General features: G+C 37.6%; 1 protein-coding gene across 4 annotated transcripts in view; it reads left to right on the forward strand.

Annotated features, from left to right (window-relative positions):
* TFDP2 (transcription factor Dp-2) overlaps positions 1-14,721 on the forward strand; it is a 36,359-nt gene that overhangs the window by 14,608 nt on the left and 7,030 nt on the right. For all 4 annotated transcript variants that reach the window (XM_083442917.1, XM_083442916.1, XM_083442918.1 and 1 more), the window contains 7 exons: positions 2,284-2,405; positions 6,765-6,812; positions 7,975-8,137; positions 9,905-10,048; positions 10,644-10,712; positions 11,267-11,418; positions 12,372-12,538. In XM_083442917.1, the coding sequence (XP_083299043.1) occupies positions 2,284-2,405; positions 6,765-6,812; positions 7,975-8,137; positions 9,905-10,048; positions 10,644-10,712; positions 11,267-11,418; positions 12,372-12,538 (865 nt within the window). The remainder of the gene's footprint in view (positions 1-2,283; positions 2,406-6,764; positions 6,813-7,974; positions 8,138-9,904; positions 10,049-10,643; positions 10,713-11,266; positions 11,419-12,371; positions 12,539-14,721) is intronic.

Consider the following 14,721-nt stretch of genomic DNA (forward strand, 5'->3'; position numbering starts at 1 on the left):
TTGAAGCATGTTGTGTTTCAGCTTGAAAAGTTTAGCCATCTTAAAATCAAAAGGACTCCCTATTAGATCATTTTCCCTATTAGAATGACATTTGGCATGGAGGATCTGCTAAACTAACAAAACTTAAGTGTAAACTGATGAAGGCTTGAGTTTTGCTGCTTTAAAAAATTGCTTTGAGTTATGATTACAACATTAGACCAGAATATATTTACTACTTTCATGGCATGGAAGTTAAGGTGGGCACCATATCAGTTTCATACTGTGTTGTGCATTAGTGAATTTGTTAGGCCTTAACTGTCTCAAATTGAAGAGCTTTTAGATCCTAGAATTCCAGTTTGTACAAGCCTATGCCAAAGTAAATAACTAAGTGGATGATACTCAGATGAGACCTAATGGCATATCGCTGAATATTGTTTATTTTTCATCTTTCAAGATTGCTGCTGAACTCTGGCCCCACAAAAACTTTTATGCAGCCAGGCCCATAAATATCCTTCATATGGTTACTTGTAGTTTAGCATAAGTTTATATGCATGCCTAATTCTGTTACGTTTGGGGTTTTCTATTCTTTGTTTTTCTCAGTTGAAAATATGTTGCCATACAGAATGATCTAATCTCCTTATCTTAAACCATCAGTATACATATTCCCCCCCCCCCCATAAATGCTGTGAATGCCACTCATGTGAAAGAACTCTACATTCTCAAATTTGGCTTGTTTAGACAATACTTTGCCTCCAGGAGGCAACCATTGTTTGAACAGGCTCACAAAGAAAAATCAGGTTATTACACAATTTTGTGTTTTCATCGTTAAGGAAAATTGCAAGGAAGTGAATTGTTATCTTCCTGTCTTACCTAACCCTGCTTAGCTATTTCAGGCCAGGTGTGGAGGACCTGAACTCTGTACGGATTTTGAATTGAACATGTGTTGGGGTTAGGGCCTGACGGTAGGATTCTGCTCCACCACCACCACATTCGATCTTGCTGAATTATTCCTTCTATTCAAGTAAAGCACTCTTCTACTAACAAATTTTTAAAATATATTTTTAAATCACTGTAAAGTGAATAAGAACTGCATTCTTAATATTTTTATTATAATCTTGGCAACATTTATTGTAACGTTTACTCTTGGGAAGTAGAAAGATATTGTTACAACCCATATTATGGTTAAGAAGAATTCAGTTTCCCAAGTCAATAGGACAGAGCATCTTCTACTATCAGGGATTTGTGTGTGTTTTGATTGGCAGTTCAACAAAGAGAAGGTGGCCTCTCAATAGGACAGCATCTGGCTGACATCATGCTGATATTGTTGCAAAAGTTTCTTAAGGGTGTAGCCAACACTGAAAACTCATGCTGTGTTTATAGACCATTTGATATGGAATAGAGATGCATGGAAAATGTAGACTTCCTGTTTAAACTATGAAATAAATCAGCAGTGCAGTGCAGTGCAGCAGCTAACAGGACTAATGCAATTCTAGGTTGCATCAACAAACATATAGCATCCAGGTCATTGGAAGTAATGGTACCACTCTGTATTCTTGAAATGTCAGTTTAAGAAGGATAATGACAAACTGGAACATGTCCAGAGGAGAATGAAAGAGCTGGAGACCGTGTCCTGTGAGGAAACACTGAAAGGCGATCCAATGACCATCTTCAAATATTTGAATGACTCACGCATGCATGATATTGTAATTTGTTTTACAGAGGGCAGTACCCAAATCAGTGGTATCAAAAGAATTTTGGCTAAAAATTAGGAGTAACCTCTTGCTGGTATGTTCTGTTTGACAGTGGAATAGATGGCCTTGGAGAGGCTTTATTCATGCAACATGATTTTTTAGATCTCTTCCAACCCTGATTCTAAATATTAAGAGTTTATTCCAACATCATTAATCTCTTAGCACAGTCCCAATTCTAAAAATTATACACTTCCACACTTTCATTGTGTATTTTTGAGGGTAGATACTGATACAGTGGTACCTCAGGTTAAGAACGTAATTCGTTCTGGAGGTCCGTTCTTAACCTGAAACTGTTCTTAACCTGAGGTACCACTTTAGCTAATGGGCCTTCTGCTGCCGCCATGGCACCAGAGCACAATTTCTGTTCTGATCCTGAAGCAAAGTTCTTAACCCAAGATACTATTTCTGAGTTAGCGGAGTCTGTAACCTGAAGCGCCTGTAACCTAAGGTACCACTGTATTCTGGTTTAAGCTCCATATAAGATATATTTTACTGTTTCTGTGTTCAGGTTTACTTTGCAGAGTTTAATTTGTTCTTTCTCTAATTTCCATAGATTATAAGCACACCACAAAGACTGACCAATTCGGGAAGTGTTCTCATTGGGTGTCCCTACACCACAGCATCAGCCATGGTCACACAGATGCATATAACTGAAGCCACTGGCTGGGTTCCAGGGTAAATAATCCGTTCTTGCATGTTCATTCTGAGTTCCATGTTTTCTTCATAAGTTAGGAATTCTACTTAATGCACCTTTTGACTTTTGTATGCAAACATGTAGCCGCTTGACTTTGGTCAAGGTTCATTAAGTTACATAATTTATATATGGGATGATAGAAATAATGGAGACTATTTGCGCAATTAAAACAAGTCCTTACTCCTTCATTAAATTTCTGTTGTATGTATAGCATCACACTTGCATATTAGAGAAGTATGCCAATCTGGAAGTAGGGCTAAGCAAAGGCTATTCTTTTAAAATCTAGTTTGCCAGTGTAAGTTCCATTGGTGAGCAACAAAATGGGCTGCTGTTGCATAGAGCTTTGCTCTTCATCAAGAGGTTAAGAGGTATTTTGGGCCTTACTATGCAGCTATTCTGAACGGTTTTGAAGCTGTGCTATTTAAAACATTTTAAATATTCAGTGTTCATTAGAATGGCAAAGATTTTGATTTCATGCTGATAATATATATAAAGAAATTGGAAGGGGTGAACACTTTGAATTTAGCAGCTGGGCTTGGTTTATTGTGAATTTTGCTGAGTTGCTTTATCTATTTTCACTCATTCTAGAAGCTTGTAAGATCTATATGGTGCTAGAGATAGTCTTAATTTTTGGTAACTAGAGATATGGTTGCTGTAACATCATCTGCTTTTGTTTGCCTAAGTTATCCAAGATCTCTTTAACTTGCAGGTATGGAATACAGGAATATTTTTTTTTATAAAAAAAACCCTCTATCCTTTAGGGCACTCATTATCTTTCACCTTCACTTCTCCCAGCTAGCTAAGAAGCAGAGTAAACAACTTCAGAAAGCTATCCACTACAACCCAAAGGTCTCACTCCTGGTCAGTCACTGCCACTTCAGACCCTACGAGCATATATGTGAAATTGATATTCTTTTTGCCCCTACATGCATCACTTTACACCTGCATACATTGAATTGTATTTGCCATTTTACTGCCCATTCAACTCAGTTTGGAGAGACCCTTCACAGCTCCTTTTTGTTACTGCCACCCGGAACAATTTCATATCATGAGCAAACTTGGCTGCCTCACTGAATACCCCTAACTAAGTGATTTATGAACAAGTTAAAAAGGACAAGTCCCAATATTGATCCTTGAGGGACTCCACTTTCTACATCCCTTCATTGTGAGAACTGTCCATTTATTCCTACTTTGTTTCCTGTTTCTTAACCAGAGGACCTCTCTGTTCCATGACTGGTGTGATCTTGCATGCATCAAAAGCTTTTTAAAAGTCAAAATACATGTCACCTGGATCACCTCTATCATATGCCTGTTGACAGTCTTAAAAAAAATTACAGGTTAGAGAGACAGGACTTACTCTTATAGAAGCCCCACTGGTTCCACTATGCTTGGTAATTTTGTCTTTGACAATGCTTATCTCTGGCTTTTTGTTAGTGGTTCAGCGATTTCACATTTGAGTTTTTTAAGAACTATTGGGTGGCAGCCATCCAGACCTGGCAACCTGTCATTTTTTTTAAAAAAATGTCAATAATACCTCAAACTATGTCTTTTGTCTCCACTATTTGCCGCAGTTCCTCACACTGTGAAAGTTAATTTCAGCACAGGGATCTGCCCTATATCTTCCACTGTGAAGATAGATGCATATAATTCATTTATTCTCTCCACAATCTCCTTATCCTACTTCAATACACCTTTAACTCTATTGTCATCCAAAGGTCCAACTGCCTTCCTAGCTGGTCTCTTGATGCTTATGTATTTAAATATTTCTTGGTTGGTGGTCTTCATGTTTTTAGCAATGTGCTCCTTAATTATCTTTCAGCATCCCTTATTGTCTGCTTGTATTTATTTTGCCAAAATTTGTGTTCCCGTTCATTTCCACATTTCAACAAGACTTGCATTTTCTAAAGGAAGTTTTCTTGTCTCTAATGGCTGCTTTTATGCTGCTCGTTAATGGCACAGGCACCCTATTAGCCCTGGTCATATCTTTTCTCGATTTTGTGGTTTTAAACAACTCATAAGGATTTTGGAGAAATCCAACTCTCTTGACTTTCCTTTTCAACTTAATAATCACGATAACAACAAATTTTCTATACCACCTTTCATCCGAGGATCACAGAGTGGTATGCTATATATATATATATATATATATATATGTGTGTATATATATATATATATATACATACAATCCCCTCATTATCAAATGTGGCCATGTTGGATTTTCTTAGCAATTGTCCATTTACATATATATATTGAATAGGATAGAACTGTAATCACTGTTCCCAATTGCTTCAGCAATATTTACATCTATACTATCTTCACCCACAATGATTCGGTAGAGAAGCTTTCCTCTTTTGTGATTTCTGGCTTGTCAGATTGTATGTCCTCTTCCACAGACGAATACCACCTCCCCCAGTGTGCCCTTTCCTTCCTCCTTATAGTGATTGTATCCAAATGTTTCTGCAAAATAATAATAATATATTTTTACCCCATCCATCTCTGGGCGGCTCCCAACAGAATATTAAAAACACAATAAAACATCAGACATTAAAATCTTCTCTAAACATAGTAAAATAGTAATAATGAGAAGGCCCATTTCTTTGTTGCCACACAGTTGAGTTCTCTCGCTTATTGCACAGCTAGCAAGGCCTCTTCTAAAGGTCTTAGTAATCAGATAGGTCTATATATAAGAGGAAACGTTCTCTCAGGTAAATGGTTCCCAAGTTGCTTAAGGCTCCATACGTTAATGACAGGCGCTTTAACCTGGCTTGGTAGCAAACCAGAGGTAGTGCAACCCCATCCAGAACAGGCAAACTACCTAACACCCATTTACCCACAGCACCTTCCAGTCAAAGGTGTGGGATGTTTCTGATAGTTGGAGCCAGTCTCCTCCTCCTCCTGCTGCTCTACATATGAACTTCTTCCTTTGGGCTGGTTGTGGAGGATAAGTAAGCAGAGTGCATGTGTCTGCTTGTTTGAATAACTCCCTTGCTCTAGGGGCAGGACAAGGAAAGCATGTTGGGAGGAGAAGCACTGCCAAGACCCACCTTAGCTATATAGGCACTGCAAAGATGAAAACAGGAAAAGCAGCAGGAGCAACAGCTGCTAATGTGGTGCAGTCTGCCCAGGTCTTGAGCAGGCAACCAGCAGAGGAAAATGGTGCAATCTTCACCACTCAGGCTTTTCTTGAGTTTTGTTTGAGGATCAACCACTTTCACAGTTCATTGCATGGACTGAGGACCTGGTTGTTTCATCTCATTATTTTTTTTAAATTGAGGAACTACTACATATAATCGGAATGCAACAAACACAATAAGAAACAGAAACGTTTATACAGTGGTACCTCTGGTTACTTACTTAATTCGTTCCGGAGGTCTGTTCTTAACCTGAAACTGTTCTTAACCTGGAGCACCACTTTAGCTAATGGGGGCCCCCTGTGATTTCTATTCTCATCTATTTCTGGGTTAGCGGAGTCTGTAACCTGAAGCGTATGTAACCCGAGGTACCACTGTACGAGCGTATAACAATGTGAATGAAATCACATATCCTCTTAAAAATTGGCTTTAAGAGAGAACTAGGGCAGAGAGTGTTATGACCAGTTTGAGAACTGATGTGGCCAGTTTGTTCCTGTCCGGGTCCCTACAAGAGTTCTGCAAAAGTTAGAAAAGGGCAAGAGCTGTTCTAGAGCTACCCCAGGCACCAGCACTACAAAAGGCAGCAGAAATAATTCTCCAGCTGTTTTATCATCCAGTTCTTCTACCAGGGTTCCTTTCTTAAGAACTCTTGGGTCTATCAAAATTTCTCTTCCATTGGCCTTCTTCCCTACGGAGAAGTTATTGCCCATTTTCCCCAATAAGATGCTCATTTAGTATGTCCAGGAAGGCCTGCTGATCAGCCCCCGTTCCCCAGCAAGGTTTCAGGTTCCTCAGCTGGAGCTCAGGAAGGTGATCAGGGAATGATGTTGAACAGAAACAACATTTCTCATCCCAGCAAAACTCTTACAACTGAATCTCACCCATTGGTTTTATTTCTATAAATTCATCTAAATAAAATAACTCTTTAACCAAGGAATCACTTAGTGGTGTAAACTGAATAATTTGAAACAATCAATGTACAAATAAATTCCAATTTATTTAAGTTTTAATTGGATTTAAGTTTAGTCAAGTTGCATTCCCCTAGGGGCAATTACAACTATTACAAATTATGCTCAATATATTTGACTAGCTTTAAAAATGAATAAAGCAAGTACTTAAAATATTTAGAATAGGTATAACTTGTGCTATGAAACATTAGTACAGCCTAAAATCCATATTTTGATATGTGCTGTTTTTTAACGTTTACAGGGATAGAAAACGAACTCGAGACTTTATGGAATCAGATTTTTCGGAAAGGTTTGTATCAGTGCTGCATCCTGAATATCTGACCTTTGAACTTGTTAGCAAGATTTCATTTTTAATTGTTGGTGTCTTTCCATCTCCCTGAAATAGTTCAGTTTACTGTAATAGAGCAAATAATATTGTCCTTTGTTGTACTTGCACACTTATTCTAACAGATTGTCTGGCTCGAACTAATAACTGTCCGGTTGTTTATATAACTTGCAAAATATTTGGAAATGCAGTTTTGTAGGGGTGATAAGATCTATCATTGACTTCTGGTGAGAAAAATATATTTAAATCACCATGTGCTTTTCTGCAGGCACAATTCTGGTAAACGTACTTCAGTGCTTTATCAATCACTACAGGGCTACACTTGTAAGACTTTATAGCAATTGAATTTTACTACTTGTATATAGGAAGCAAAAGTGAAGTTAGTGACGGTAAAAAAAATATGTTAGAGTCATAGTAGAGCAAATGGTTTTCACGTCAAAAGGTCCCAGGTTCAGTTCCCACCATCTCTACCAGCAACTTCATATGCAGGGGCAGTATTGCACTGGATTCTGGCTGCTGGGGAGGGGGGGCTGTACAGTAGTGGTAGGCTACTGACCTCATGCCCTGTCTGTGGGCTTCACAGTCTAGCTAGTTACTAACAGGAGCAAAGTACTGAACTATATGTGCTTTTGATCTGACCCCACGAGGTTTTCTTTGCCACTGCAAGTAAAAAAATGGCAAATACACCATTTGATTCTATTATACGTGAGTTGTAAGCAAGTATACCATTGTAGAATTTCCAAAAAACATAGAATCATATCCCCAGAAGAAAAACATTATGAGCTTCGAGCAAATTATTTGATTTGCTACTGGTTTTTTGGTTTGAAAATGATTACATTTCAGAGTAGGTTCTACAGTACATTAAACCATCTAGCTAGTTTACTAGAATTTTGGAAGTGCAGAAGAACACATTCATAATGTAAGCACAAAGCAGTATCTTGCAAGAAAGAGAATGAAATTAAAATTGCATGGCTGATTCTAGCAGCATAAATTATTTATCATATTCTCCCAAATAAACATTTTTTTCAGATACTGCACCTTCCAGCAAACAGATAGTGCTTAACATGAAAAATCTGTGATTGGTCTTTGTTGTCAAACTTAAGATTTGAATTTTTCTTCATCACAGTAAAAGAAGCAGAAAAGGAGATAAAAATGGAAAGGGTTTGAGACATTTTTCAATGAAAGTATGTGAAAAGGTCCAGCATAAAGGAACAACATCTTATAATGAAGTTGCAGATGAGCTGGTATCGGATTTTACAAACTCTAATGGCCACTTAGCTACAGATTCAGTAAGTAGAAAGTAACATTCATACACATCTAATATTTTGCAACCCACATGTTCAAATTAAAATATTATGTGTAAACTATTAAGGGCTTGAAGAGACCAATGCTCTTTCCACCCCACCCTCAATTTTCTTCCCTACCCCACTTTTGCTGAAACACTTACCAATCTATGCCTCAGCTATTTTCAGTCATAGATTGACATAATAAACTTGTACAGTCTGTTCAGTTTCCTTTAGAGCTGTCTATCTGTCTCTCTCTGACTCAATTGCTGTCAACATTCTGTAAGCCCTGGGACCTCACATGTGCTTGTTAGCCCATTTTCAGCTTTTAAATCCCTGCTCTCTCTCCCCTACACCTGCCCCATGAATTTACAAACTTGTATACAGTGGTACCTCGGGTTAAGTACTTAATTCGTTCCGGAGGTCCGTTCTTAACCTGAAACTGTTCTTAACCTGAAGCACCACTTTAGCTAATGGGGCCTCCTGTTGCTGCTGCGCCGCCGGAGCACGATTTCTGTTCTCATCCTGAAGCAAAGTTCTTAACCTGAAGCACTATTTCTGGGTTAGCAGAGTCTGTAACCTGAAGCGTATGTAACCCGAGGTACCACCATTGCGACTCTTCGAAGTAGATGGAAACCATTCCCTTATTTTGGAGCCAGTCCTATTTTAGCTTTAAACTTATAGACACTCAGCTGCCTCAGTTTGCTATAAGAGTGATGTTTTTGCTGAGATGCAGTAGTGAGCAGCACCTTCAATGAAGGACTGAAATGGGTAGATCACTTTTCAGCACTATAAAACCTTTTTTGCAGGCTGCTGTTGTGAAATCTTACCATTAGGAAATTGTGATTGTGAAATCTCATGGTCCAAGGGCGAGTAGAGGAGCGCTCCTCTCGCTGTCCAGGATTGCCCTGCCAGGTTCAAGGAGCAGAGTGGCTGCAGCTCTGCAACACCTGCGAGCGGGGGGAGACATGATTGTGTGGGGAGTGATGATGCAGGTGGCATTGAGGTGGCGGGAGATGTAGCCACTCTTTGGAAGCTTCTGCTGCCAGCACTGCTTCCTCTGAGCCCAAATTAGAAAAGTATGAGCAGATATAGAAAGGGGAAGAATGCAGCAGTCACAGAGCTTGGACGTATTTAAACTGCTTTAATATTCAGCATCAGTTGACGTGTTAGCTTTCTCAATTTTTCATGGTTTAGTCTAGCAATCTATAGATTAAAACATCTGTTTTATTGCCCTTTCAGTCTGTTCAAATGTTGCCTTATGTTTTTAATAAAAAAGACATGCTTATAACGTGGCATTTTCAAAGATTCAGTACTCTAATAATTCTGTAATCAAACTTGCAAATGTTGTTCTTACGGCTAATTAGGTAATAAATTGGACCTCTCTTGGCCCCTGTTCAGCTTTGGATATAATCAAGGCAACTTTTTGCATGATATTTTTCCTATTTTGTATACTTTTTTTCAATTATGTAGTTACTTCTGAGCATGTAAATACTTAAAGAGACAATATTCACATTAATTTATATATGCCTTTTCCACATTCCTGTGGAAGAATATGAGATATGTATGTGATTGGGAAGGAGAACCACCACTGGTTTGATATTGTATATATCTTGGTTTTCTACAAGCTTGGCCCGTAAATATTAGTTATAGTGTTCACATTAATGTCTTGCCTGCAGTGAAACCTTTATATGCATTTTAAAATGATTTAATACTGTTTTTCATACCTGTAGTGAGCTGATGATATATTTAACAGTATTGCATTTTAAACAGGTTTATGATCAGAAGAATATTAGGCGGAGAGTTTATGATGCCCTCAATGTATTGATGGCGATGAACATTATTTCAAAGGAGAAAAAAGAAATCAAATGGATAGGTCTTCCTACAAACTCTGCTCAAGAATGTCAAAACCTTGAGGTGAGTGAGGGATGTAAAATTTATATTGGCAAACATTGTATTTTCTGTGTATAAAATGGAGACGCATGAATTCTACTTTAAGTAGAGTGATTCTATATAAATTATGAGTATGAGTGCTATCTGTGTGGGCCCCACACCAACCCAAAAAATATAGAAGTTTATTAATCTTTACATACTGTTTTTATAGATGTATAATAAAATCTTAGTCTTAAGAAATATACTGTAAACTGCTCTGGAATATTAATTGTAGGGCAGCTTTAAAAGGAAACTAAACAATAAACAGTAACTTCAAAATATAATAGTTTTTATACCTAAGTCCCAATCAGAATTGCAGTGTTCTGGTTAGCTGCCCCATGTTAAAGTATTGTCTCATTTTTAACTTAAACTTTGCTGACTTCCCTACTTGATTGATGCAGCACGAAAGGTTCTGATGGCATCTGAAGTGCATCTGATGATTTTGCAATATATGTCCTATATGCTGCGATTCAGGTTCCCTAAAACAGTCATGAAGCAGTTTCACCTTGGCCCAGAGGAAAAGACACTTCTGTGTATTTATCTACTGTTTTGTAACTTTCTTTTCATATTTGTATTTAAGATAGAGAAACAACGACGTATAGAACGTATAAAACAGAAGAGAGCTCAGCTGCAAGAACTTATACTTCAGGTATATTTTTCAAATGTATGATATCACTTAAATCCATTGGGGGGATGTTCAGCTAACTCACAGTAGGCTTGTTGAAATTAATGGACCTAACTTAGTCATGTTCATTAAATTCAGTCAGTCTACTCTGAGTAAAACTTTGTTGAATGCACTACATGTTGTTTACTAGTGTTAAGTGGTGTGGTTTTAATATCTCTCTCTCTCTCTCTCTCTATATATATATATAAGCATTCTTAAACTAGCAGAGTGCATATGTCAATGTTTCCTTCAGCTGTAAACTAAAATAAGTTTGCCTTTTGAAAAGCAGCCTGTCTCCTAATACAGCAAATAAGTGTTCAAAGGAATCTGTAACAAACCAGTATGAACGCAGAAGTCATTCCCTGTCTAGCATCACAGAAAATCAGTGACATTTTCTGATTTAACCTACATTTGTTTATCAAAATCTGCAGTAATACTAAAATGTAAGCTTCTCAATGCTTCACCTAATACTAAAACAATTCTCAGGACAGGTTTTGTTATGTGTTTTAAAATTTGATAAATTTCATTTCCTTCTACAGCAAATTGCTTTCAAAAATTTGGTACAAAGAAATCAACAAAATGAACAACAGACTCAGGGTGCTCCAGCTTTAAATTCTACAATACAACTGCCTTTTCTAATAATAAACACAAGCAAAAGTACCGTCATAGATTGCAGCATCTCTCCTGACAAGTGAGTGTGATATTAAAGCACATGCTGTAGTGTTGAGTGCTTTGTAATAAGTCTAAGAAACCATTTTTCTAAATTAAAAAAAACAACAATTTGCCACCAGATTTTACTCATTTCTCTCCCAATTCATGTTGAGTTTTTTATGTTCGGTCCGCCTGATGAGGAAGGCCTCTGTGTTGAAACACTTTTGACATTGTATAGGATTTGACCTGCTAAGATGTTGTTATCAGTATATTGGTATTTATGATTATTTTTGAAATAAAGATTTTTTATTTTTTAAAAATAGTACATTTCCCCCTTTCACTTTGTTTTTTGGCTGTTGGTCATGCTGGCCAGAAGGCACCACCACACTTACTGTGGTAAGCAGAATTGTTGGTGCCTGGTTTTATATTCTAATTTGTGTTATAAAAACTTTCATAATAAAACTGGCTAACAACAAAATATCTTGTTTCTGGAACAGCTTCTCTAATAGCAATTATAAGCTGTCCTATAAGTTATTTTTACCAATTTTATACGGCTAAAGAACCTAAGTAGGGATGAAATACACTTAAAATGCATTTGGTGGGCAGGAGGGGGGGGCACTGAATTTGAGTGAGGAGTTTGTAGATGACCTTTAAAATCCATTTGGTTTAGTACAAGAAAAGATTTTGGCTTAAGCAAGATTTCCCCTCAACTTTGAATCTGTTTAATGAGGGGGGAAAGTTTATGGACTCCTATTGCCTCACATGGAAAAAGTGTTTTTAATTGGGGAAATATAATAATTTGTACCCTGCTGAGATGGCAGTTGACCAGATGCAATCAGAAGCACTTTCTGTACCTAGTTATGTTTTAAATATAGCTTTGACTCATGAAGTAATCCTGCCAGTGTAATTGTATTTGGGCATTTACTAACATATAATTTAGAAAATGCATCTAAGCTGTACTAGGAAATCTCACTCATTTCCCCCCTCTTACAGATTTGAATACCTTTTTAATTTTGATAGCACTTTTGAGATCCATGATGACACTGAAGTATTAAAGCGAATGGGAATGTCACTTGGCCTAGAGACAGGCAAATGCTCATCGGCAGACCTAAGAGCTGCTAAATCACTAGTGCCTAAAGCTTTAGAAAGCTATGTCACAGGTAAGGCTGTGGTTTTTGCATGTTGCTGATTAAATGCAAATCCTCACCATTGTGAAGAATTTCTAATGATGTCAGGCTGCATGAAGATGGCAATACTGAGTGATTTATGAAAGTTGGCAGTATTGTACAAACTAAATCACAGGTTTAAAAGTAGTCATCTGCAATTAGAGATTCCAGAACTTGTAAATAAACCCAAGTGCTTGAATGGTGTACTATTCAAAGTAGTGCCATTAATAATTCCTGCTGACACTCTGCTATTTCAAACTAAGGGAGTGTCTACATATTTTTAAAGTCCTGCGAAAAAGTATGCTGCACAGTTTCAGTAAAGGTATCTAGCAAATGTATTGACGATCAAGGGGCTGATTCTGGCTACAGAATCTCTCTTAGTGGAACGATACTTGAAGTGGCTTGCTACACACAGTCACAAAATAGATAAGCTAAAGAACCACTTTAAACAATTTGTGACATAGGCAGAGCAGATTATGTTATACTTTAAACCAGCCTTCTCCAATCTGGTGCCCTCGAGCTATTGTTGAACTACAATTTTCACTGCCCCAGACTATTTGCTTTGCTAAGGGGCAGCAGGCACACCAAATAAGGAATATTATTGTGGTCACCAAGCCTTCTTTAAACACAAAATAGGTTGCTGCCAAAAAGGTGCCTGGTGCTCATCACCCTGAAGGTGACAGGCTTTCCTTCTTTGAAAGGAGGACTGTAGAGCACAGAGGGAGTCATGTGAGTATATGTGAGCTACTCTTGGAAGCTGCTCTCCTCCCCCTCTCCAGGGTTTTCCTCGAACCCCCCCTATGCCGAATTTTGCAGCTTGTTGAGAGGAGAGTGGGAGAAAACCCCATTGTGCAAGTGGCTTCCACTGATGAGATTGGCTAGGTGAATCCCAACCCATTGTGTCCCCAGAGAAATTTTCCTTGTTTAGTGAATATAACCACCTTTTTTACACTAACATATGCATAATTTAAGAGTAACACACAACATATTTTAAAGCTGCAAATGGCAAATCTTATGTTTTGTCTTTCTTTTCAGTGATAGTTTCAATATTTCTTAGGACTTTTGATTGTCCTTATGAACAGGGAGCAATATGGGGATTTGTTTTTTTTTATCGTTCTCTTTGCAAACAGCTATTTCAAAGGACTCCTATCTGTTCTCTTAATCATAACATAATTACGCAATGTAGAGTTGTGGCTAGATCTGTCTAATCTGCATAGTTACAGAAACCAGAGGCCTATACATACAAACAAACAAAGTATCTGATTTAAATGTGTGTTGTACAAATTTTCAGGGAGAGGATCGCAGTGAGATTCTTACTGCTTTCTGAACAGCCTCTACTTGTTTTGTTAAACATAATATGTTCTTCCTTTCAAGCACTGCAAGGTAGTAAAATGTTTAAAATAAGCATTTACGTTCCTATTCTTATGGCTCATTAATAACAAAAAATGGTGTTGTGTTCATTCCTCTTTAAAAGTTATTCGCTAATAATATCTTGATGTTCTGAGCCTCTAGGAACATAGAGAAGCAAGCTTCCAACTTTGATCACACCTAAACAGGATTTCCAGTATCCCAAATGGCAACTTTATTCTGACAGTCAATGAGCTATTGTATTGTTTAAACTAAAGCACCAAATTGAACATGGAAAAATGGGATGTTGTAGAGTTTGCTTATACCAAAACCCCATAAGTAGAGTAGTAATATAGCAATGATTTCAACATCTGGATCTCTATATTCAAGGGTATAAATACTTCAATTGAGCACTTATATTTCCTCATGGATGCTTGAATAAACTTGAGATGTTGAATGTTGGATAGTTGAACTTGCCTCTATTGTATTTCTCCTATCTTCACTGTACTATCTAGAAAGGGTTAATGAGTGAACAAGCTAAGATAATCTCTTAGTTCCGTCTGTCTGAGTGTATAGAGGGCCTTGTCTTCTGCTTTAAAATTTCCTGAGCTAAAAATAATGCCCGCTTTAATTTACCACTGGTACCATTTTACCAGTGTACCTGAAAGATTAACTTGCCCTCTTGTTGGAACAGCCAAAGTACACTAGACCCATGCAAATAGTCCATTGCGCTGGCACTTCAAAGACTCTCCAGATAATTTGCTACACTAGATCTATGATGTCATTTTACATTTAAAGGGATTTTCCTTAGATAATTAGGGGAGGCTTTA

The sequence above is a fragment of the Podarcis tiliguerta genome (genome assembly GCF_965153285.1).
Source record: "Podarcis tiliguerta genome assembly, chromosome: 5".
NCBI lineage: Eukaryota > Metazoa > Chordata > Lepidosauria > Squamata > Lacertidae > Podarcis > Podarcis tiliguerta.